The sequence below is a fragment of the Anomaloglossus baeobatrachus genome, chromosome 2 (genome assembly GCF_048569485.1).
Source record: "Anomaloglossus baeobatrachus isolate aAnoBae1 chromosome 2, aAnoBae1.hap1, whole genome shotgun sequence".
NCBI lineage: Eukaryota > Metazoa > Chordata > Amphibia > Anura > Aromobatidae > Anomaloglossus > Anomaloglossus baeobatrachus.
Genome location: NC_134354.1, coordinates 282,981,396 through 283,006,692, shown reverse-complemented (window position 1 = coordinate 283,006,692; position 25,297 = coordinate 282,981,396). Strand labels below are relative to the sequence as shown.

The 25,297-nt window shown below is 47.1% G+C and overlaps 1 protein-coding gene across 2 annotated transcripts in view; it reads right to left on the bottom strand.

Moving 5' to 3' along the window:
* Positions 1-1,921: 1,921 nt before the first annotated feature.
* CNKSR1 (connector enhancer of kinase suppressor of Ras 1) overlaps positions 1,922-25,297 on the bottom strand; it is a 132,467-nt gene continuing 109,091 nt past the window's right edge. Inside the window, exons 18-22 of one of the 2 annotated variants that reach the window (XM_075335826.1) lie at positions 21,855-21,928; positions 12,398-12,456; positions 12,083-12,287; positions 4,919-5,094; positions 1,922-4,127 (exon numbers count right to left, since the gene is read on the bottom strand). In XM_075335826.1, the coding sequence (XP_075191941.1) occupies positions 3,921-4,127; positions 4,919-5,094; positions 12,083-12,287; positions 12,398-12,456; positions 21,855-21,928 (721 nt within the window). In that variant the 3' untranslated portion in view covers positions 1,922-3,920. The remainder of the gene's footprint in view (positions 4,128-4,918; positions 5,095-12,082; positions 12,288-12,397; positions 12,457-21,854; positions 21,929-25,297) is intronic. The other variant, XM_075335827.1, reaches the window with a different exon arrangement.

The following is a 25,297-nucleotide window of genomic DNA, read 5'->3' as shown; positions in this document are numbered from 1 at the left end:
CACATGTCAGTAATGCAGGGGTGGGATTCAAATTTTTAACAACAGGTTCTCTGTAAACCCCGCCTATTTGAAAATCTCACCCATTCTGTAACCACACACATTTTGTTAGCCACACCTATTTTCACGCAGTTTCCTCAACCAAAAAATACAAGTAATTTAAAGTAAAATCTCCTTCCCCTCCTATACCTTCACTCTCCTGTCCAGCACCAGTTGTTCCAGTCACTGTCAGTCATATTGTATTAAATTATTTTCTACAGTTTTTAAAAATTGTTACTCAAGGAGCCCTGCTAAACTTGGAATGGGCGACCTTCCCCATACAGATCCCATCCCATGTGGCCTCTTTCCCCAGAAGATCCCAACCCATTATGGCCTCTTTCCCCTGCAGATCCCATCCCATCATGGCCTCTTTCCCCTGCAGATCCCATCCCATCATGGCCTCTTTCCCCCTGCAGATCCCATCCCATCATGGCCTCTTTCCCCCTGCAGATCCCATCCCATCATGGCCTCTTTCCCCCTGCAGATCCCATCCCATCATGGCCTCTTTCCCCCTGCAGATCCCATCCCATCATAGCCTCTTTCCCCCTGCAGATCCCATCCCATCATGGCCTCTTTCCCCCTGCAGATCCCATCCCATCATGGCCTCTTTCCCCCTGCAGATCCCATCCCATCATGGCCTCTTTCCCCCTGCAGATCCCATCCCATTATGGCCTATTTCCCCTGCAGATCCCATCCCATCATGGCCTCTTTGCCCCTGCAGATCCCATCCCATCATGGCCTCTTTCCCCCTGCAGATCCCATCCCATCATGGCCTCTTTCCCCCTGCAGATCCCATCCCATCATGGCCTCTTTCCCCCTGCAGATCCCATCCCATTATGGCCTATTTCCCCTGCAGATCCCATCCCATCATGGCCTCTTTCCCCTGCAGATCTCATCCCATGTGGCTCCTTTTCCAGATATAGCTCCCATCTTATTTGGCCCCTCTCCCCATATAGCTCCCATCTTATGTGGCCCCTCTCCCCATATGGCTCCCATCTTATGTGACCTCTCTCCCCATATGGCTCCCATCCTATGTGGCCCCTCTCCCCATATGGCTCCCATCCTATGTGGCCCCTCTCCCCATATGGCTCCCATCTTATGTGGCCCCTCTCCCCATATGGCTCCCATCTTATGTGGCCCCTCTCCCCATATGGCTCCCATCTTATGTGGCCCCTCTCCCCATATGGCTCCCATCTTATGTGGCCCCTCTCCCCATATGGCTCCCATCTTATGTGGCCCCTCTCCCCATATGGCTCCCATCTTATGTGGCCTATCTCCCCATATAGCGCTCCCACCTTATGTGGCCCCTCTCCCCATATGGCTCCCACCTTATGTGGCCCCTCTCCCCATATAGCTCCCACCTTATGTGGCCTCTCCCCATATAGACACATATATTAGTCCCATCTTGCGGCCCCTCTCCCTGCATCTTCGGCTCACTGAGCGCTTCTCTGTACTCCGTCATCCTCCGCGGCTCGTCTCTGCACGCTGACAGTCAGCAGGAGGAGGAGGAGCTACCTCCTCACACTGCCGTCACCTATGTAGCGTCAGCGCGTTGGGTCAGGGAGCAGACAGGCTCCACTGTACCCGGAAGTGCGGCGCAGAGGTACGGGGATTCATTTGTGTCAGTGTCTTAAAGAGACACTAACACAAATGAATACAGCGGACCGGGTCACCGCAGCTGTTTCTTGCCGGTTCTGGGAACCGACTGCTATTTTAAGAACCGGTTCTCCAGAACCGGACAGAACCGGCTGAATCCCACCCCTGCAGTAATGTATGCGTCTTAAGATTTAATCCACGGTTTTTGTTTTAGAATTAATGTCAATTAAGTGGCAAGTGGAAATCTAATAAGGATTGGATATTTGTTTATTTCTAAGCATTTTCCAACATAGGACATAAAAAGTTTCCATTACATAAAAAAAAAAAAAAAAAAAACAGTTTGTTTTCCAAGCAACTGCTATGCTTGAATAAAAAAACCCAAAACAGTTAAAAAAAACAGAATTTTCCTTTAGTTTTTCTGCATAAAAAACTGCAAGTTCAAAGCGATCACTTATAATATACCACTATAATATATGGGTATCCAAAGTGCACTCGATGATCGTATTGCACTATAGTATTTGTAGACCACTTCATGAAAAAAGCCATTAGTCAACCTTCTTGTAAGTGTTGATCAAGTGTCTTGGAACAAAGAAATGTAACATACCGATAAAATGTGACATAACATGCCCACGCATTTGAGGATATTACATATATACCAAGAGGCTAGTAAAAAAAAAAAAAAAGTCTATAATACATGAATATATTCAAAATATCCATAAATTACATGTTCAGTCTTTCTTTTAAGCTTTCCATTTCCCTGTACATCTCCAGAAAATGCTGATCTATGTAGGGGAAACGCAATATAGGGACTGGTCTGGTCTTCTAAAAGGCAAAATACCACATAAATAATGCGCTGTTTGGCCAATAAGAGTGATCAAAGGATACAGTGGTCTCACAATTATGAACTAAGTGTCATTAAAGGGAACCTGTCACTACGATGTTCCCCTATAAGCTACAGCCACCAGCAGTATGCCCTTATATACAGTATTCTAGGACAGGCCAATTCGTATAACGTAAAAAAAGACCTTTATTATACTCACCTGCGGTGCGGTCCAGTCCTATGGGCATCACTGGTCTTCTTTCTTCTTGCAATCGCCGTCCTCCTCCTTGCTTCATGTCGATGACACATCCTCAGTTATCCTGCGCATGCACTCTTCTCTCTGCCCTGCTGCGGGCAGAGCAAAATACTGTAGTGCGAATGTGCAGGGAAAGGTCAAAAAGCCAATGCATGTGGACAATACTTTGTTCTGCCTTTGGCTTAGCAGAGGTAGGTGCGCATGTGCAGAACCATAATGGAGGGCACTGTGTGGATAACATAGGAAACATCATCCATCCAAAGCAGGGAAAGAGAGCGGCAATTACAAGCAGACAGGAGGCTCCGGATCAAGATCAGGAACAGCCAGCGGACTGGACCGCCCCCTAGAGGAGTATAATAAAACGTGTTTATTATGTTATACAGAGCGGCCTGGGCACTTATATATAGTATTCTAGAGTGTTGTATATAACGGCTTACTGGTGGTGGCCACAGTTTACAGGCGACAAATCCGGTGACAGGTTCCCTTTAAGAATGGAGTGTTCCTTGTGTGTGCTATGTATGCCGTTACACAGTCATCATCCCTAAGACAGGCTGTGCTCCCCCTGTGAGTACACCGGCTTCACACCTACATGTAAGTGCATGCTTTGATTGCTCCTATTGGTCAAACTATACAATATTTTTTGTGCTGTTTTGGCAGATCTAGTATATGGGGGGACAGATTCACTCTCTACTTCCCTTACATAGGTGCAGCCAAGTCCAATGACATTAACTATACTTGTGGCTAAAGATAGAAAAGTTTGAGAATGAAAACACCGGCTTTACATGAACTTTCCACACGGTAAATACATCAGCGTGATATAATTTCATACTAATGTTATAAATAAATTAGTTTATGACATATGCGTTATGCCATTGCCAGGTCTTCAGAGATAACGTCCTGTAGTCCGGTGTGTTCCTGTTATCCCCATCCATTTTCTTTAGTAAAGTATCCACTCTGGTACAACTTAATGACGAGATCTTTACATCAGAAAGGTGACACTCAATGACAGCATGGGCTGACGCATCGATTCATGTAGCGTACATAACGTTTATGTGCCACTGGCCAGACAAAGCAACATTCTGGTGGCTAGAGGAGGATAATGCAATAATCCAAGGAAAAATAGTTATGGCTAATCCTGATTAACTGAAAAGGAGTTGTAAAATCACAAAATCAGAGATAATGTTCTGTATTGGTCGCTGCCATACATAATGCTTAGTCACTTTCGTCACTTTCTCTGCTTTCCCGGCTACTTTTATCCGTCTTCTTATTGTTACCAGTAACTGCTCTCTGTGCCTGAGGACTCTGCCCAAGGACCCCATAAAGATGTTCATGTTCAGACTTCCATTTCTGAAACGCAGTAGAGTTTAGGTCTGGATTCTCCAGGACTTGGTTAAGTGATTGCAACTCCATAAGCTTTGCCTGTGAGACAGAGAATAATCATTAAAATCAAGAGTTACTATAATTATTAAATGTAGGGATTCAGGTGACTACCTAAAACGAGGCAGCCCTTATTATATGGCATCCACTCGATGACCAGCTGATCATTCGGGAAGACAAAATACAGCTACCATGTGGTCTTCCATATTCATGAGCTCTGTATAACCCAACCCCCATCTCTGATTTGCAGCTTTCTGCCTTTGACAAATATACAGAGAAAACTATAAAATCCGTGGTGTTGGCAGTTTTGACAGATTTCAGTATTCAGAGAACGGGTAGATAAGCAGCAGAGAAAAAAGTGACTTTAGCAAAATCGCAGCAAGCAACCCAGTAAGTGATGATATGCTGCTCTTAGATGGGGTAGCAAAACCCTGGTGACAGATTCCCTTTAAAAAGTTGGACAGCTAGAATCTTTCTAGACTAGTACAAGTTGATGATGCTGGTGGACTGGTTTGCGGAGACGGATGTGCAGTACCCGGCAGCAGCAACTGTCAGAAAACTGAGCAGCTCCGGAAATGGGCATTTGCAGTTGTCTGCTGGCACCGCCAGCACCGAGAACAGCTGATCACCGGAAATTTGATCCCGGTCGATCAGACATTGATAGCCTAAGGATAAGCCATCAATGTAAAAGTAATGGACAACTTTTTTAATGTGATATTGATAGTCCTTGTACATTGGTGTATACTAAAAACTAAACTGGTGCCCATATATTTCTACAAAAACTTCTTCCAGTGAATTTAGCCAAGTAGCATTTACGAGTATTCCCCACTCACCTTCAGTGTGCTTTGGAGAACACGCAGAGAGTGTGCTTTATGGTTTATTTCTGGATTTTTGTTGCGGCGTATGAAGGATTTCCTGTATTCATCCCGTGTCATTGCAGTCTTTTTACCAATAAGAGATACACCTCCTTGTTTCAGGCATGTCATCATCATATGAAGATCATCATCAGCTACAGTAAGAAGAGTGCAAATCTGGTCACATTTTCTAAAACATTTTTACATAGTATTTTGCATATGGATATTCAAAATGGCATAAATGTAGATAAAGTTCTCAGTTTATGTTCTAAAAAAGTGCTAAAAGATCAATCAGACATAGAATATTAAAAAGAAGGGAATTTTGTTTACTTACCGTAAATTCCTTTTCTTCTAGCTCCTATTGGGAGACCCAGACAATTGGGTGTATAGCTTCTGCCTCCGGAGGCCACACAAAGTATTACACTTTAAAAAGTGTAACCCCTCCCCTCTGCCTATACACCCCCCGTGCATCACGGGCTCCTCAGTTTTGGTGCAAAAGCAGGAAGGAGGAAACTTATAAATTGGTCTAAGGTAAATTCAATCCGAAGGATGTTCGGAGAACTGAAAACCATGAACCAAAAGAACAATTCAACATGAACAACATGTGTACACAAAAGAACAACAGCCCGAAGGGAACAGGGGCGGGTGCTGGGTCTCCCAATAGGAGCTAGAAGAAAAGGAATTTACGGTAAGTAAACAAAATTCCCTTCTTCTTTGTCGCTCCATTGGGAGACCCAGACAATTGGGACGTCCAAAAGCAGTCCCTGGGTGGGTAAAAGAATACCCCGATAAAAAGAGCCGACAACGGCCCTCCTCCTACAGGTGGGCAACCGCCGCCTGAAGGACTCGCCTACCTAGACTGGCATCCGCCGAAGCATAGGTATGCACCTGATAGTGTTTCGTGAAAGTGTGCAGACTAGACCAGGTAGCTGCCTGACACACCTGCTGAGCCGTCGCCCGGTGCCGCAATGCCCAGGACGCACCCAAGGCTCTGGTAGAATGGGCTTTCAGCCCTGAAGGAATCGGAAGCCCAGAAAAACGGTAGGCTTCAAAAATCGGTTCCTTGATCCACCGAGCTAAGGTTGACTTGGAAGCCTGCGACCCCTTACGCTGGCCAGCGACAAGGACAAAGAGCGCATCAGAACGGCGCAGTGGCGCCGTGCGAGACACGTAGATCCGGAGTGCTCTCACTAGATCTAACAAATGCAAATCCTTTTCACATTGGTGAATTGGATGAGGGCAAAATGAAGGTAAGGAGATATCCTGATTGAGATGAAAAGGGGACACCACCTTAGGGAGAAAGTCCGGGACCGGACGCAGAACCACCTTATCCTGGTGAAATACCAGGAAGGGGGCTTTGCATGACAGCGCTGCAAGCTCTGACACTCTTCGGAGTGATGTAACTGCCACTAGAAATGCCACCTTCTGCGAAAGACGTGATAGAGAGTCATCCCGCAGCGGCTCAAAAGGTGGTTTCTGAAGAGCCCGTAGAACCCTGTTGAGATCCCAGGGTTCCAGCGGCCGCTTGTAAGGTGGGACTATGTGGCAAACTCCCTACAGGAACGAGCGGACCTGCGGAAGCCTGGCTAGACGCTTTTGAAAAAACACGGAAAGCGCCGATACTTGTCCCTTGAGAGAGCCGAGAGACAAACCCTTGTCCATTCCGGATTGAAGGAAGGAAAGAAAGAAACGTGGGTAAGGCAAACAGCCAGGGGGTAAACCCCTTATCAGAGCACCAGGCTAAGAAGATCCTCCAAGCCCTGTGATAGATCTTGGCTGACGTTGGTTTCCTGGCCTGTCTCATAGTGGCAATGACCTCTTGAGATAACCCTGAGGACGCTAGGAGCCAGGACTCAATGGCCACACAGTCAGGTTGAGGGCCGCAGAATTCAGATGGAAAAATGGCCCTTGAGACAGCAAGTCTGGTCGGTCTGGGAGCGCCCACGGTTGACCCACCGTGAGGTGCCACAGGTCCGGGTACCACGACCTCCTCGGCCAGTCTGGAGCGACGAGGATGGCGCGGCGGCAGTCGGACCTGATCTTGCGCAACACTCTGGGCAGCATTGCCAGAGGAGGGAATACATAAGGCAGTCGAAACTGCGACCAATCCTGAACTAAGGCGTCCGCCGCCAGAGCTCTGTGATCCTGAGACCGTGCCATGAATGCCGGGACTTTGTTGTTGTGCCAAGACGCCATGAGATCGACGTCCGGCGTTCCCCAGCGGCAACAGATCTCTTGAAACACGTCCGGGTGAAGAGACCATTGCCCTGCGTCCATGCCCTGGCGACTGAGAAAGTCTGCTTCCCAGTTTTCTACGCCCGGGATGTGAACCGCGGAGATGGTGGAGGCTGTGGCCTCCGCCCACAGCAGAATCCGCCGAACTTCTTGGAAGGCTTGACGACTGCGAGTGCCGCCCTGGTGGTTGATGTACACGACCGCCGTGGCGTTGTCCGACTGTATGCGGATCTGCCTGCCCTCCAGCCACCGATGGAACGCCTTTAGGCCTAGATACACTGCCCTTATCTCCAGAACATTGATCTGAAGGGAGGACTCTGTTCGGAGTCCAGGTTCCCTGAGCCTTGTGGTGGAGAAAAACCGCTCCCCACCCTGACAGACTCGCGTCCATCGTGACCACAGCCCAGGATGGGGGCAGGAAAGATTTTCCCTTCGACAGAGAAGTGGGAAGAAGCCACCACTGAAGAGAGGTCTTGGCTTCCTGTCTAAGGACGTCGACCTCTTGTCCCATTTGCGGAGAATGTCCCATTGGAGTGGACGCAGATGAAACTGCGCAAAGGGAACAGCCTCCATTGCTGCCACCATCTTCCCCAGGAAGTGCATGAGGCGCCTCAAGGGGTGTGACTGGGCCCGAAGGAGAGATTGCACCCCTGTTTGCAGCGAACGCTGTTTGTCCAGCGGTAGCTTGACTATCGCTGAGAGAGTATGAAACTCCATCCCGAGGTAAGTCAGTGATTGGGTCGGAGTCAGTTTTGACTTTGGGAAATTGATGATCCACCCGAACCTCTGGAGAGTCTCCAGAGCAACGGTCAGACTGTGTTGACATGCCACCCGGGAGGGTGCCTTGACTAGGAGATCGTCTAAGTACGGGATCACCGAGTGGCCCTGAGAGTGTAGGACTGCCACAACGGATGCCATGACCTTGGTGAAGACCCGTGGGGCTGTCGCCAGGCCGAAAGGTAGTGCCACAAACTGAAGGTGTTCGTCCCCAATGGCGAAACGCAGGAAGCGTTGATGCTCTGGAGCGATCGGCACATGGAGATAGGCATCCCTGATGTCGATTGATGCTAGGAAGTCTCCTTGGGACATCGAAGCGATGACAGAGCGGAGGGATTCCATGCGAAACCGCCTGGTTCTCACATGTCTGTTGAGCAATTTGAGGTCCAAAACGGGACGGAATGAACCGTCCTTTTTTGGCACCACGAACAGGTTGGAGTAAAAACCGCGACCACATTCCTGAAGGGGAACGGGGATCACAACTCCTTCTGTCTTCAGAGTGTCCACCGCCTGAAAAAGTGCAACGGTTCGCTCGGGGGGCGGAGATGTTCTGTAAAAACGAGTCGGAGGACGAGAGCTGAACTCTATCCTGTAACCGTGAGACAGAATGTCCCTCACCCATCGGTCTTGGACATGTGGCCACCAGGCGTCGCAAAAGCGGGAGAGCCTGCCACCGACCGAGGATGCGGTTTGGGGAGGCCGAAAGTCATGAGGAGGCCGCCTTGGAGACGGTGCCTCCGGCGGTCTTTGGAGGACGTGACTTAGACCGCCATGCAGAAGAGTTTCTCTGGCTCTTCTGTGGCCTGTTGGACGAGGATTGGGATCTGGCTGAGGGCCGAAAGGACCGAAACCTCGCTTGAATTTTTCGTTGCTGAGGTCTCTTTTGTTTGGGCTGGGGTAAGGACGAGTCCTTTCCCTTGGATTGCTTAATAATTTCATCCAATTGTTCGCCAAACAATCGGTCGCCAGAAAAAGGCAAACCGGTCAAGAACTTCATGGAAGCAGAGTCTGCCTTCCATTCGCGTAGCCACATGGCCCTGCGGACTGCCACCGAATTGGCGGATGCTACCGCTGTACGGCTAGCCGAGTCCAGGACAGCATTCATGGCGTAGGATGAAAATACCGACGCCTGAGAAGTCAAAGACGCTACTTGCGGAGCAGAGGTACGTGTGACCGCATTAATCTCAGACAGACAAGCTGAGATAGCCTGGAGTGCCCACACTGCTGCAAATGGCTTCATAGATGGATTTCATTAGGAGCTCTATCTGCCTGTCAGTGGCATCCTTGAGCGATGAACCGTCAGCCACTGCTACTACGGATCTAGCCGCCAGTCTAGAGACTGGAGGATCCACCTTGGGACATTGAGCCCAACCCTTAACTACGTCAGAGGGGAAGGGGTAACGTGTGTCATTAAGGCGTTTAGTAAAGCGCTTGTCCGGGAAAGCCCTGTGCTTCTGGACAGCATCTCTGAAGTTGGAGTGATCGAAGAAAGCACTCCGAGTACGTTTGGGAAACCTAAACTGGTGCTTCTCCTGCTGTGAGGCCGACTCCTCTATAGGTGGAGTTGGGGGAGAAAGATCTAGCACCTGGTTGATGGACGCTATAAGGTCATTTACTATGGCGTCCCCTTCAGGTGTATCAAGATTGAGAGCAACGTCAGGGTCAGAGTCCTGGGCTGCGACCTCCGCCTCATCCTCTAGAGATAACTGAATAGGATAACTGAAGTGAGCACTAATATATATATATGAGTGCAAGCCAAAAATACATACTATATATAAGAATAAGGCTGCACATCAAACTTAGATAATGGTATAATGCCTCAAGCATATGGAAAAATATTGGAATATACAATGAAAAATGCTACTTGCTAATTTGAACATGTGAATAATGAATTGCATACCTGCTATGAATATTAGGAAAAAGGAGATATTTAGCAATCGCATTGATCAATGTAACTGAGCCTCATCCTCTAGAGAGTCCTCAACCTGAGACCCCGAACAGCGTGATGAAGTCGGGGAAGATTCTAAGCGAGCCCGCTTAGCCGGTCTGGGACTGCGGTCCGTGCCGGAGTCCTCCACGTAATAACTAGAGGCCACCCCAGGAGCACGCTTCGTCGCAGACCGAGAGGGGCCTGGGGGCGATCCCGCAGTGCCCGGGGCCTGTGTAAGGGCCGGTCTGGACTGCAAGGCTTCTAGTATCTTAGCAGACCATTTGTCCATAGACTGAGCCATGGATTGTGAAAGTGACTCAGAGTTTCTCAATTAAAACTGCAAACTCTGTCCCTGCCACCTGGACAGGGGAAGCCGGCGGTTCTACCTGGGCCGAGGGTCCCACCAGTGCCCCAGGCTCCGGCTGAGTGAGTGCCACAGGGCCCGAGCCTTTCTCACAGTGAGGGTAGGTGTAACCTGCAGGTAGCATAGCCGCACAAGAGGTACAGGTTGCAAAATAACCCTGTGTCTTGGCACCCTTGCTCCTTGTGAACGACATGCTGTTGTCTCCCAGGAGAGTGATCACTGAGGGATATATAGCCACAAGCTAACAGTACAGCCGAACCGAGAAAATGTATACAAATATAATAAATATATATATATATATATATATATATATATATATATATATATATATATATATATATATATATATATATATATATATACAGTTCGGCACTCTAGGGGGACCAGCACCGGGTGACCGGTGTGGCTTACCGACCGCTCAAGCGGTGTGTGGCCACCAGATTCCCTGCCTCGGGTCTCCCAGAGCTGCAGCCAGAAGTCCTCCACCGGCAGAATGTGCTTAAAACATGGCTGCCGGCGTTCACAGGGGAGGAGGGAGCCGTGGGCGTAACTACAAAAGTGCGGGAATCTGGTGCCCCAGAGTGATTAGTGAGGGGGGAGGAGGACAGCTAAGTGTGCTCCAGCCCTCACTGTCAGCGTCAGACCGACCGTCCCGCCCTTACCCCTGACTGGCAGGCCCGGGGGCGGGAGTTTAAGGCACTAGGCCGCAAAAGCCGGGGACTAAAGTTAAAACCGCGGCCGGCGCGGTAGTCCCGGTCTCATACCAACACCGCAGTCGCTGCAGCGTCTGAGGCCAAGGTGCTCCATGCACCGTCCCCAAGGGGACACAGAGTACCTGTAGATGCAGGGCCCTGTCCCTGATGATACTCAGTCTCCTGTCCGTCAGAATCCCACAGGGGCTGCGGAGGGAGCCCGGTCCCAGTGCCTGGATGACCGGATAGGATCCCACTTCTCCCAGAGCCCCTAAGGGATGGGGAAGGAAAAACGGCATGTGGCTCCAGCCTGTGTACCCGCAATGGGTACCTCAACCTTAACAACACCGCCGACTTAGTGGGGTGAGAAGGGAGCATGCCGGGGGCCCTGTTAGGGGCCCTCTTTTCTTCCATCCGATACAATCAGCAGCTGCTGCTGACTAAAATGGGAGCATGAGTGAATGTGTGCCTCCTTCAACACAAAGCATAAAAACTGAGGAGCCCGTGATGCACGGGGGGGTGTATAGGCAGAGGGGAGGGGTTACACTTTTTAAAGTGTAATACTTTGTGTGGCCTCCGGAGGCAGAAGCTATACACCCAATTGTCTGGGTCTCCCAATGGAGCGACAAAGAAATAAGGGTGTTTAGTTTAAAGGTCTTGTCGTCCACTATAGTGTGCTATAGATAGGTCATAAATATAAAAAGTAGTGAACAAAGTTTAATGGTGACTGGCTGCCGCAGTTCTATGCCCATCTGGACCGATCCAGTACAAAACTCCTGTTGGATAATCTAAGAGAAGTCATATTGAGCATAACCAACAAGCTCTATGATTTTACACAAAACCTTTCACAGTTATGTTTTAAGACCTATGTAACGTGTTCATCTTTTGTGGTTTTAGAAAAAGGAGAACCCATGATATAATTTCTAGTGATGGCTCAGATGTTTGCAAGCAGGCAAAGTGAAATGATCACCCATGTATGGTGTATGAAAGTTTCTACAGTATTAGAGCCATCAAATCTATGACTACTATAGAATGCCTACAACAGAAGTCAGCCTTAGGACTGGCCCATGAGAAGCTACATGTGCTCATCAACTGAAAGGACAGATCAGGTTTAAATAAAATCACAAAATAGTACTGGACTTTACTGGATTTTGCGGCTTGTACACCTTCTGCTCCTTCTTCACAAGGAATTACTTGGATTGCTTCAGGCATATTTTTGACAGGTGACTGTTTCAACGGCTGGATACTGGATTTTGGAGAGTGCCCACCTTCGGCTCCTTCATCACGAGCAAATGCTATCTTTGATCCAGTAATATTTTTCGATGGTGACTGTATCACGGGCTTCTTTACCTGTACATGAGGGGTAAAGGAAAATTCAGAGTCAACAGAGAAAGATTAAGAAACATTAATCTGCAAATCACAAAAATAGCTGTATAAAATTAAAGACTGGGTAGTTTCACCATATCATGTGATCGAGCTTGATGTTCATCATCTTCAGCTTCGGTCTCACTGTAGCAGTCTACGGGAAAGATAAACAATAGGTCACTAACATAGCCCTTTAATTTAAATTCTATTTTGCTTCCAGGAACTTCATAAATTATAGACAGAGATCACTTAAAAAAAAATAAAATAAAATAATTATTTGTTTGCTCCTGAAAAAAAGCCAGAAAATCACATTGTATGATTTAAAAAAAATAAATAAATAAATAAATAATAATTTGCATTTTATTGCATAAAATAAGTATTTGATACAACAAAAAAACAGAACTTCATATTTGGTACAGAAACTTTTGTTTGCAATTACAGAGGTCAGAAGTTTCCTGTAGTCCTTGACCATGTTTGCACACACAGCAGCAGGGGTTTTGACCCACTGCTCCATACAGATCTTTTCTAGATTTTTCAGGTTTCGGAGCGGTCACTGGGGAACATTGAGTTTCAGCTCCCTCCAAAGATTTTCTATTGGGTTCAGATTTAGAGACGGGTTAGGCCACACTAGGACATTGAAATGCTTATCATAGAGCCACTCCTTAGTTGCCCTTCCTGATTGTTTTGAGTCATTGTCATGCTGGAAGACCGAGTCACGACCCATCTTCAATGCTCTTCCTGAGGGAAGGAGGTGGTTAGCCAAAATCTCGCGATACATGACTCCATCGATCCTTCCAGCAATATGGTGCAGTTGTCCTGTCCTCAAAGTATGTTACCACGACCATGATTCACAGTTCGGAGGGTATTGGGGTTGTGTTCATCCTTCTTTCTCCTCTAAACACAGCGAGTGGAGTTGGTCATTGGCAAACATCAAACGGCCTGGACATTTGATGGCATAAGCAGGGGGACCATGCATGGCCTGCAGGATTTGAATCCATGACTGCGTAGTGTGTGTTAGTAACTGTAATCTTTGAGACTATGTTCCCAGCTCTATTCAGGTCATTGACAAGGTCGTTCTGGACTGATTCTTGACCTTTCTCAGAATCATCCTCACCACACGAGGCGAGATCTTGCATGTAACCACAGACAGAGTAAGATTGACAGGCATCTTGTGTTTCTTCAACTTTCTAACAATTATGCCAACAGTTGTTTTCTCACCAAACTGCTTGCCTATTGTCCTGTAGCTTAGTCCAGCCTTGTGGAGGTCTACAATTTTGGCCCTAGTGTGCTAAAACAGCTCTTCGGTCTTGGTGGTTGTAGAGTGAGTGTGTGGAAACGTGTATTTTATACATGTAACGGGCTCAAACAGGTGCAATTAAAAAGGTAATGAGTACAGAGTAGGAGGGCTTTTTAAAGAATAAAAACAGGGCTGTGGGAGCCAGAATTGTTGCTGGTTGGTAGGTGATGAAATACTTATTTCATGCACTAAAATGCTAATTATTTAAAAATCATACAAAGATTTTCTTGTTTTTCTTTTTTTTCTGCCTGTCACAGTTGAAGCGTATCTATGATAAAAATGATAAACCTCTCCACTCTTTGTAGGTGGGAAAACTTGCAAAATCAGCAGTGTATCAAATACGTATTTTGCTCACTGTACATAATTATATACACACACACAAACACAGGGATTAGAAAAGATTCATCAGGTTTCATAGAGTTATATTTCAAGATTACCAAAATGTTTACAAATGTTGTATGTGTCCTCCTTTTGTCACACAACACACATTTATGCGGTAATCCAGTTCAACCCAAACATGCTGCAGCATGCCCCGTCAATGGTTATTAGAGCAACGGTAATGCAGAGACCTGGGGTCGATCAGAAGAGGGCCAAGTCAACACCAGTACAGCACCCTGTTCACCGGTTTGGGAGTTCCCCGTTGAGATAGCAACACACCTCTGAATGCCAGTGGGGTGGAGCTCAGTCTTGGAGAATTAAGTTTCTGAAATCAATTGTCAGTTGTGGAAACAACCCCAACTGTAACATATTGAGGTAGGATGTACCCATCACAGTCTTTTTAGCAGAAAAAAAAAAAAGGGCCTGAACAATCTTTGTTTTCAAGATTGCAGAGAAAATATTTATTTACTTTTGGAGAATCTCTTTCGAGTTCTAGAGTGGCATTGGGATTTTTCATTCCCTATATTCAGACATGAATAAGGCATTTTTATTGCTGAAGCAGGTTTTAAACTATGATACAATAAAATTAAGTTTTAAATATTCATCCGATGTCTTTCTTGGATGTTGGAGGTTTTTTCCTTTCTTATGATATCCAACCCGCACCAAGGCGGCTCCGTGCGCCGGATTCAGGCTCCACTGAGATCCAACTACAGGGTGAGCTGAATTTCCTAGGTTTCATGTATATTTGGACATTGTGACACTTCACCATTCAGCTTAAATGGAACCTGTCACCAGGTCTGGCAACTTTAAGCTGCGGCCACCACCATGGAGCTCTTATATGCAGCATTCCAAAGAAGGGAATTTTGTTTACTTACCGTAAATTCCTTTTCTTCTAGCTCCAATTGGGAGACCCAGACACTTGAGACCCAGACAATTGGGTGTATAGCTATGCCTCCGGAGGCCACACAAAGTATTACACTAAAAGTGTAAAGCCCCTCCCCTTCTGCCTATACACCCCCCGTGCTCACGGGCTCCTCAGTTTTGGTGCAAAAGCAAGAAGGAGGAAAAAATTATAATTGGTTTAAAGTAAATTCAATCCGAAGGAATATCGGAGAACTGAAACCATTCAACATGAACAACATGTGTACACAAAAAACAGGGGCGGGTGCTGGGTCTCCCAATTGGAGCTAGAAGAAAAGGAATTTACGGTAAGTAAACAAAATTCCCTTCTTTGTCGCTCCATTGGGAGACCCAGACAATTGGGACGTCCAAAAGCAGTCCCTGGGTGGGTAAATAATACCTCATAATAGAGCCGCAACCGGCTCCGTCCTACAGGTGGGCAACCGCCGCCTGAAGGACTCGCCTACCTAGGCTGGCATCTGCCGAAGCATAGGTATGCACCTGATAGTGTTTCGTGAAAGTGTGCAGGCTCGACCAGGTAGCCGCCTGACACACCTGCTGAGCCGTAGCCTGGTGCCGCAAAGCCCAGGACGCTCCCACGGCCCTGGTAGAATGGGCCTTCAGCCCTGAGGGAACCGGAAGCCCGGAGGAACGATAAGCCTCGAGAATTGGTTCCTTGATCCACCGAGCCAGGGTTGATTTGGAAGCTTGTGTCCCTTTACGCTGGCCAGCGACAAGGACAAAGAGTGCATCCGAGCGGCGCAGGGGCGCCGTACGAGAAATGTAGAATCTGAGTGCTCTCACCAGATCTAACAAGTGCAAATCCTTTTCACATTGGTGAACTGGATGAGGACAAAAAGAGGGTAAGGAGATATCCTGATTGAGATGAAAGGGGGATACCACCTTAGGGAGAAAGTCCGGAACCGGACGCAGAACCACCTTGTCCTGGTGAAACACCAGGAAGGGGGCTTTGCATGACAGCGCTGCTAGCTCAGACACTCTCCGAAGCGAAGTGACTGCTACTAGGAAAACCACCTTCTGCGAAAGGCGTGAGAGAGAGATATCCCTCATTGGCTCGAACGGTGGTTTCTGAAGAACCATCAGCACCCTGTTCAGATCCCAGGGTTCTAACGGACGCTTGTAAGGAGGTACGATGTGACAAACCCCCTGCAGGAACGTGCGTACCTGTGGAAGTCTGGCTAAGCACTTCTGAAAAAAGACAGAGCGCAGAGACTTGTCCCTTAAGGGAGCCTAGTGACAAACCCTTTTCTAATCCGGATTAAAGGAAGGACAGAAAAGTGGGCAAGGTAAACGGCCAGGGAGAAACACCCTGAGCAGAGCACCACGACAAGAATATTTTCCACGTCCTGTGGTAGATCTTGGCGGACGTTGGTTTCCTAGCCTGTCTCATGGTGGCAATGACCTCTTGAGATAATCCTGAAGACGCTAGGATCCAGGACTCAATGGCCACACAGTCAGGTTCAGGGCCGCAGAATTCAGATGGAAAAACGGCCCTTGAGACAGCAAGTCTGGTCGGTCTGGTAGTGCCCACGGTTGGCCGACCGTGAGATGCCACAGATCCGGGTACCACGACCTCCTCGGCCAGTCTGGAGCGACGAGGATGGCGCGGCGGCAGTCGGCCCTGATCTTGCGTAACACTCTGGGCAACAGTGCCAGAGGAGGAAACACATAAGGGAGTTGAAACTGCGACCAATCCTGAACTAAGGCGTCTGCCGCCAGAGCTCTGTGGTCTTGAGACCGTGCCATGAACGTCGGGACCTTGTTGTTGTGCCGGGACGTCATTAGGTCGACGTCCGGCATGCCCCAGCGGCAACAGATCTCCTGAAACACGTCCGGGTGAAGGGACCATTCCCCTGCGTCCATGCCCTGGCGACTGAGAAAGTCTGCTTCCCAGTTTTCTACGCCCGGGATGTGAACTGCGGATATGGTGGAGGCTGTGGCTTCCACCCACAGCAGAATCCGCCGAACTTCCTGGAAGGCTTGCCGACTGCGTGTCCCGCCTTGGTGGTTGATGTATGCCACCGCTGTGGAGTTGTCCGACTGAATTCGGATCTGTTTGCCTTCCAGCCACGGCTGGAACGCCTTTAGGGCAAGATACACTGCCCTTATCTCCAGAACATTGATCTGAAGGGAGGACTCTGTCTGAGTCCAAGTCCCCTGAGCCCTGTGGTGGAGAAAGACCGCTCCCCACCCTGACATGCTCGCGTCCGTCGTGACCACAGCCCAGGATGGGGGCAGGAAGGATTTCCCCTTCGACAGAGAAGTGGGAAGAAGCCACCACTGAAGGGAAGCTTTGGCTGCCCGAGAAAGGGAGACGTTCCTGTCGAGGGACGTCGACTTCCTGTCCCATTTGCGGAGAATGTCCCATTGAAGTGGGCGCAGATGAAACTGCGCAAAAGGAACTGCCTCCATTGCTGCCACCATCTTCCCTAGGAAGTGCATGAGGCGCCTCAGGGGGTGTGACTGACCATGAAGGAGAGATTGCACCCCTGTCTGTAGTGAACGCTGTTTGTTCAGCGGAAGCTTCACTATCGCTGAGAGAGTATGAAACTCCATGCCAAGATATGTCAGTGATTGGGCCAGTGTCAGATTTGACTTTGGAAAATTGATGATCCACCCGAAACTCTGGAGAGTTTCCAGAGCAATGTTCAGGCTGTGTTGGCATGCCCCTTGAGAGGGTGCCTTGACAAGTAGATCGTCTAAGTAAGGGATCACCGAGTGTCCCTGAGAGTGTAGGATTGCCACCACTGTTGCCATGACCTTGGTGAAGACCCGTGGGGCTGTTGCCAGGCCAAAAGGTAGTGCCACGAACTGAAGGTGTTCGTCCCCTATGGCGAAGCGCACGAAGCGCTGATTCTCTGGCGCAATCGGTACGTGGAGATAAGCATCTTTGATGTCTATTGATGCCAGGAAATCTCCTTGGGACATTGAGGCGATGACGGAGCGGAGCGATTCCATCCGGAACCGCCTGGTTTTCACATGCTTGTTGAGCAGCTTTAGGTCCAGAACGGGACGGAAGGATCCGTCCTTTTTTGGCACCACGAACAAGTTGGAGTAAAAACCGTGACCCCGTTGCTGAAGAGGAACCGGGATCACCACTCCTTCCGCCTTCAGGGTGCCCACCGCCTGCATAAGAGCCTCGGCTCTGTCGGGGGGTGGAGATGTTCTGAAGAAACGAGTCGGAGGACGAGAGTTGAACTCTATCCTGTAACCGTGAGATAGAATGTCTCTCACCCATCGGTCTTTTACTTGTGGCAGCCAGGCGTCGCAAAAGCGGGAGGGCCTGCCACCGACCGAGGATGCGGTTTGAGGAGGCCGAAAGTCATGAGGAGGCCGCTTTGGGAGCGGTTCCTCCGGCGGTCTTTTTAGGACGTGACTTAGACCGCCATGCATCGGAGTTCCTCTGATCTTTCTGAGGCCTTTTGGACGAGGAAAATTGAGATCTGCCCGCGGTCCGAAAGGACCGAAACCTCGATTGTACCTTCCGTGGTTGAGGTCTGTTTGGTTTGGACTGGGGTAAGGATGAATCCTTTCCCTTGGATTGTTTAATGATTTCATCCAATCGCTCACCAAACAAGCGGTCGCCAGCCAATGGCAAACCGGTTAGAACTTTTTGGAAGCAGAGTCTGCCTTCCATTCACGTAGCCACATGGCCCTGCGGAGTACCACCGAGTTGGCGGATGCCACTGCTGTACGGCTCGCAGAGTCCAGGATAGCATTAATGGCGTAGGACGCAAACGCCGACGCCTGATTGGTTAAGGACACCACTTGCGGGGCAGATGTACATGTTACTGCATGAATCTGCGCCTGACAAGCTGAGATAGCTTGGAGTGCCCATACGGCAGCGAATGCTGGGGCAAAAGACGCGCCTATAGCTTCATAGATGGATTTCAACCATAGTTCCATCTGTCTATCAGTGGCATCTTTGAGTGAAGCCCCATCTTCCACTGCAACTATGGATCTAGCCGCCAGTCTGGAGATTGGAGGATCCACCTTAGGACACTGAGTCCAGCCCTTGACAACCTCGGGGGGGAAGGGATAACGTGTGTCCTTAAGGCGCTTGGAAAAACGCTTGTCTGGACAGTCTCGGTTTTTCTGGATTGCCTCTCTGAAGTCAGAGTGATCCAGAAACATATTTAATGTACGCTTTGGAAACCTGAAACGGAACTTCTCCTGAGAAGCAGACTCCTCAATTGGAGGAGCTGGGGGAGAAATATCCAACACCTGATTGATGGTCGCTATAAGGTCATTCACTACTGCGTCACCTTCAGGTGTATCTAGGTTGAGAGCGGCTTCAGGATCAGAATCCTGATCTGATACCTCCGCTTCATCCTCCAGAGAGTCTTGCTGGGACCCTGAACAGTGTGATGAAGTGGAGGGAATTTCCCAGCGACCCCGCTTGGGCGGCCTGGGACTGCGGTCCGTGTCAGAGACCTCACCCTGGGACCTATGGGTTACCCCCGGGGCACTTTGCTGTTCCAATTGAGGGGGACCAGGGGTCAAGGATTGGATAGAGCCCGGGGCCTGAATCACCGGTCTGGACTGCAATGCTTCCAGTATTTTAGCAGACCATTTATCCATAGTCTCAGACAGTTTGTCAGCAAAGGCTGCAAACTCCGTCCCTGTCACCTGGACAGTGGTAGCAGGTGGATCCACCTGGGCCACCTGTAGCAGAGGCTCCGGCTGAGTAAGTGCCACAGGGGCCGAGCATTGCACTTGAGGGTCAGTGGAACCTGCCGGTAGTACAGCTGTACATGAGGTACAGGTTGCAAAGTACGCCTGTGCTTTGGCACCCTTGCTTTTTGCAGATGACATGTTGTCTCCTCTGAGAACAACCAGGAGGGTATATAGCCAAAAATCAACAGAGCGACCGTACAGTGCAATGTATAGCCTATAAGCATACATATATATATATATATATATATATATATATATATATATATATATATATATATATATATATATATATATATATATATATATATATATATATATACACACACATATATATACACATATATACACACTTCGGTACTCAGTGGGGCCAGCACCACAGGTGCTGCTTACCGACCGCTCAGAGCGGTTGTGTGGTCACCAGATTCCCTGCCTGGGTCTCCCTGTGTTGTCTCTCCTCTCCAGCGTCTGAATCGCTGACAGGAATGGCTGTGGAGCTATGCGTGGATGTCTGCCTCCTTCGCACAAAGCATAAAAACTGAGGAGCCCGTGAGCACGGGGGGTGTATAGGCAGAAGGGGAGGGGCTTTACACTTTTAGTGTAATACTTTGTGTGGCCTCCGGAGGCATAGCTATACACCCAATTGTCTGGGTCTCCCAATGGAGCGACAAAGAAATGGTGTATATAAGATCTCAGGCCCTGCTGTATAACATAATAAAACACTTTTAGAATACTCACCTAGGGAGCGGTCCAGTCCAGCTCATCCTCTATGCTGTGATCTCCTTCCTCCTTTTACCGAACCCAGTGTGAATGACGTGTTCCAGTCACCTTTAATGCTGGAGAGGAGAAACAGGGTTAATGCCATGCTGCTGACGAAGAAATAGACTATTGATTTAATCAATTCTTTATTTTACAGGTCTACGCGTTTCAGAGGTCAGAGTCTCTATCATCAGGACAAAAGAAAAATCAACAAATTTTTCCTTTGTCCGTGATAGAGGCTCTGACCTCAAAATGCATAGACCTGTAAAATAAAGTAGTATTGATTAAATCAACAGTTCACCACTTCGGCAGCAGCACGGTATTAACCCCATTTCTCCTCTCCAGCGTTGAAGCTTAAGCTATCTGGTGCTGTGGCAGCCGCCATTATCTCAGGCTTGCATAGGCGTTCTGACTTACACAAACTCTTTAGGCGAGTGTCTCTTTATGTACATCTCCCTATAATGCCTGGCAAGACCCTATTGGCGCTCTTTTTCCTTCACCTTTCATTAAGGTCTAAAGACCGCCCACGCACTACAATACTTTGATCTGCCCTGAGCGCAGATCAAAGTGCGCCTGCGCTAGACCTCAATGCCGGCCAGTGTGCAGAAGAAGGAGGACTGAGATAGCAGCAGAGAGGAGGCGCCGAATTGGAGAGCAGCGACACCCAGCGAACCAGACCGCCCCCTAGATGAGCATAATTAAAGTGTTTCTTACGTTCTACGCAGCTGCCTGAGTTCATATATACAGCATTCTAGAATACTTTATATAAGATCCCACTGGTGGTGGTCGCAACTTACAGTCGCCAAATCTGGTGACCAGTTCCTTTAAGTGGATGGCTGTCTCGTCATTGAACACTAGCTGGGAAGCAAATTCATCATCATCTACCAATGCTGCCTGAAAAAGTGCACAGAATTCTTATTGGCAAGTGCAAAGAATTCATATTGCATGCCATGGTCGGCTGGCCGTAAATTTGCAATAGCTGTGTGCGATATAGTTTTTAGCGCAGTCGCCGTTGCAAAATCTTTCAGCCGACTGAAGAATGCCAAGTTCACAACTTGTGCAACGTGTTGATTTTTGTGGGCTACGTGCAAAGGTCTCTCGAACCCTCTACACTGCTTCGCCTGTAACACTCGGTTGTCCAGGGACTTTTACGTTTACACAAGCCTCCTGTGTCCTTAAAATGTAGATACCACCACAGTATGCTCTGGTGACCAGATAGGTCACTTTCATACGGTTTTCGATTTAACATGCACCACTTCGGGGCCCCTGCACAACAAAAGCTTCTGTAACCCACTTTGTCTGAGGCATGCACTAGGATTTTCTGTACCTTCAGTGAATTCACAAGTTAAAAATGGCTTAAGATTACACGGTTCTCAACTGACAAAGTATTTTATTTCTGTAAGAATATAAAAATATCTTACTGTAGATGAATTATAAGCTGGTGAAATAACATTATATAAAGTTTTAGTAATATTGCACTTCCCCTATCAATACTTGATGGCGAATTTATTGTGAATAAATACCTTCCTCTTGCGAATGGCTGGAACTTTGTGGAGCTTTGTATTTCTGCAGCATTTTTAAGAGAAAAGTTAACCACCTGCAAGTGAGATAGAAGGTAACCAATGAGGAAGATGCGGACTATGGCGATTATTTTGTGATTTATACATTTTTATTTTTAAAAGCCCTTGTACAGTCTACAACTTAAAGGTGTACTTCAAAAAATGAAAGTTATCCCCTTTCTACAGTGGTTTTGTGGGAAGCATTTGTATGTATGTTTGTTTGTGTACATGGCGACCAGATTATGATCTGCAGAGCAGTGTTTGGCCATGCTCACTTTTCTCCTCTACAATTAACATGTTTGTTGGGACTGTTCACAAAGTGCATGCTAAATGTGGCAATAGCATTTTATTGCCAAACAGAGGTGTGAAGAAAAAAAAAAAATATGGGCAAAAATTTAATTTATGGGATAAATAAAAAATTGCCATCCCTTATGCTATGAAGCACCTAAAAAATTCTGGTGCCAGCAATTACCTTCATATGTCACATGCTTAGTGACAAAGTCCACAGGGTGCAATCTAAGTGTCACGTGGTCAGTATATACACACACCTTTTCTGAAAGGTCACAGTAGCTGCAGCACCATTAAGCAAGAGGCACCACAAACCAAACACTAAGAACAAGGAGATCTCCAGATAAGTCAGAAACAAAGTTGTTGAGAAGTATAAATCAGAATTAGGTTCGAAAACAATATTCCAGTCTCTGAGGATCCCCCAAACATCAGCAAATCCATCATCATCAAATAGAAAGAACATGGTACCACAAAAAAGTTGACAAGAGAGGGTCGCCTCTCAGCCCGGGCAAGGAGGGCATTAATCAGAGAGGCAGCACTGAGACCAAAGGAACCAAAAAGGAGCTGCAGAGTTCCTAAGCACAGACTGGGGTATCTATCCATACGCCCACAATAAGCCGTACACTCCATAGAGCTGATCTATATGGAAGAGTAAACAGAAAAAAAGTCTTTAAATTACAGCCAAAAAATGGAAGGCTTGTTTTGATTTTGCCAAAAGACATGTGGGAGACTGCCCAAATGTATGGAGGAAGGTTCTATGGTCAGATGAGACCAAAATGTTACCTTCGGCCACCAGGGTAAGCACTATGTCTGGAACCAAAACAACAGAGCTCATCACCCCCAGAACAACATCCCTACAGTGAAACATGGTGGTGGCAGAATCATGCTGTAAGGGTTGTTTTTTGGGAGCAGGAGCAGGGAAAATGCTCTGAGTTGATGAGAAGCTGGATATTGTGAAATACAGGGATATTCTTGAGCAAAACCTGCTTCAGTCTGTAAGTGATTTGAGACTGGAAAGGAGGTTCACCTTCCAACAAGACAATGACCTAAAGCAAACCGCTAAAGTAACACTCGAGTGGTTTAAGAAGAAACATGTAAATGTATTGGAGTGGCGTACTCAAAGCCCAGGCCTTAATCCAATTGAGAATCTGTGGTCAGACTTGATTATTGCTGTTGTCCAATGGAAACCATCTAATTTGAAGGAGCTGGAACAGCTTTGCCTTGAGGAATGTGCAAAAATCCAAGTGGCAAGATGTGGAAAGCTCAAGGCGACTTACCCACAGCGACATGCAGGTGTAATTGCCACAAAAGGAGGTTCTACAAAAGTACTGATTTTAGGGGTGTGAATATTTACGCACGCTGAAGTTTTCAGTTCTTTTATCTTATTTGATGTTTGCGTCACAATAAAAAGAAAACCAAATGTTCACAGTTGTACACATGTTCTTACATGACCTGATGCATATGGGGGGGGGGGGGGGGTCGAGTGAAATTCTAGGATGTGAGGTAGTAAAACACGTAAAATGCCAAGGGGAGCAAATACCTTCACAAGGCACTGTACATTAATGTTACGGCATCTTATAAAAGAACCCGTGTATTCAGCAAGTACCATAATATCCTTTAGATAAATGTCATAGAATAAAACATGGCATTCATCACGGTGGCTCAGTGGTTAGCACTGCAGTCTTGCAGCGCTGGGGTCCTGGGTTCAAATCCCACCAAAGACACCATCTGCAAGGAGTCTGTATGTTCTCCCCGTGTTTGTGTGGTTTCCTCCGGGTTCTCCGGTTTCCTCCCACACTCCAAAGACATACTGATAGGGACTCTAGATTGTGAGCCCCAATGGGGACAGCATTCCTGATGTATATAAAGCGCTGCGGAATATGTTAGCGCTATATAAAAAAATAAAGATAAAGAAGAGATCACTGTTCACTGCTGAAGCAATGCAACTGGAAGCGTACTAATGAAAATACTTTTTTTTTTTCCCCTCTTTCTTTTCATTAATATTGCATTGAGTGAAATTTTTTTTATTCTAAATACTGTGATTGTTAAACCACTTCTCTTACACACAGGGAGGTGAGAGGATGCAGACTGACAATGAATTTATTACTGAGCGGAGTGGTAAGGATGAAAACAGTTTGGGGTCTGAGCCAGACTTTAGGATTGAATAAGAAAAAGCAGAGTGACCAGATTAGAATTTTTTGGAGTGGAGATGAGGAGGACACTTTTCTACTGCATTAGGCTGAACTCAGACATTCCTACATCACAATACGAATATGGACCTGGACTTCAAGACTGCCCGTAACGTCTCCCAATCAAAACTCAAAAGCCTCATACAGTGGATAGAAAAAGTCTACACATCCCTGTAAATATGGCAGGTTTTGGCATGTAAAAACAAACTACATGACTGAGTAATCATTACAGAACATTGTACACATTTATATGTCACCGACAATCTGTACAATTTAATTGAAAAATAAGCTGAAACCTTTTTGCGTGGAAAAATAAAAAAAAATTATTGTGGTTGCATAAATATGCATAACCTTAAAGTAATAAGTTATGGAAGTACAGTTTAAATTAATAATAGAATTCATTCTTTCATCTATCAGCATGGTATATCTAGACAAAGCAATCTTTGCCCACTCTTCCTTGTCGTAGTGCTCTTAGTCAGATTGTGACGACATCTCCTGTGTACAGAGGTCTACAGGTCAATCCCAGATTTTAATTTGGATTCAGGTATGGGCTCTGGCTGGGCTTTCTAAAACCTCGATTTTCTTCTGGTGAAGCCTTTGTTGATTTGGAGATATAACTAGGAACATTGTTATGCTTAATGGTCAAATTCCTTTTCAGCTTAAACCTTTAATCAGAGACCTTAAGGTGTTGTTGCAAAATTGATTTAGATTTGGAACTGTTCATAATTCCTTTGATCCTTACTAAAGCCCTGGTTTTAACCAAAAAACAGCCCCAAACCATAATACGACTTCACTATGCCTCAGTGTGGGTAGGATGTTCTTTTGGTGATGGGCAGTTTTGACTTTGCGCTAAAACATAAATTTTGGAATATGGCCAAAAAGTTCAACCTTGGTCTCATTAGACCACAACATGATTTCCCACATGCTTTT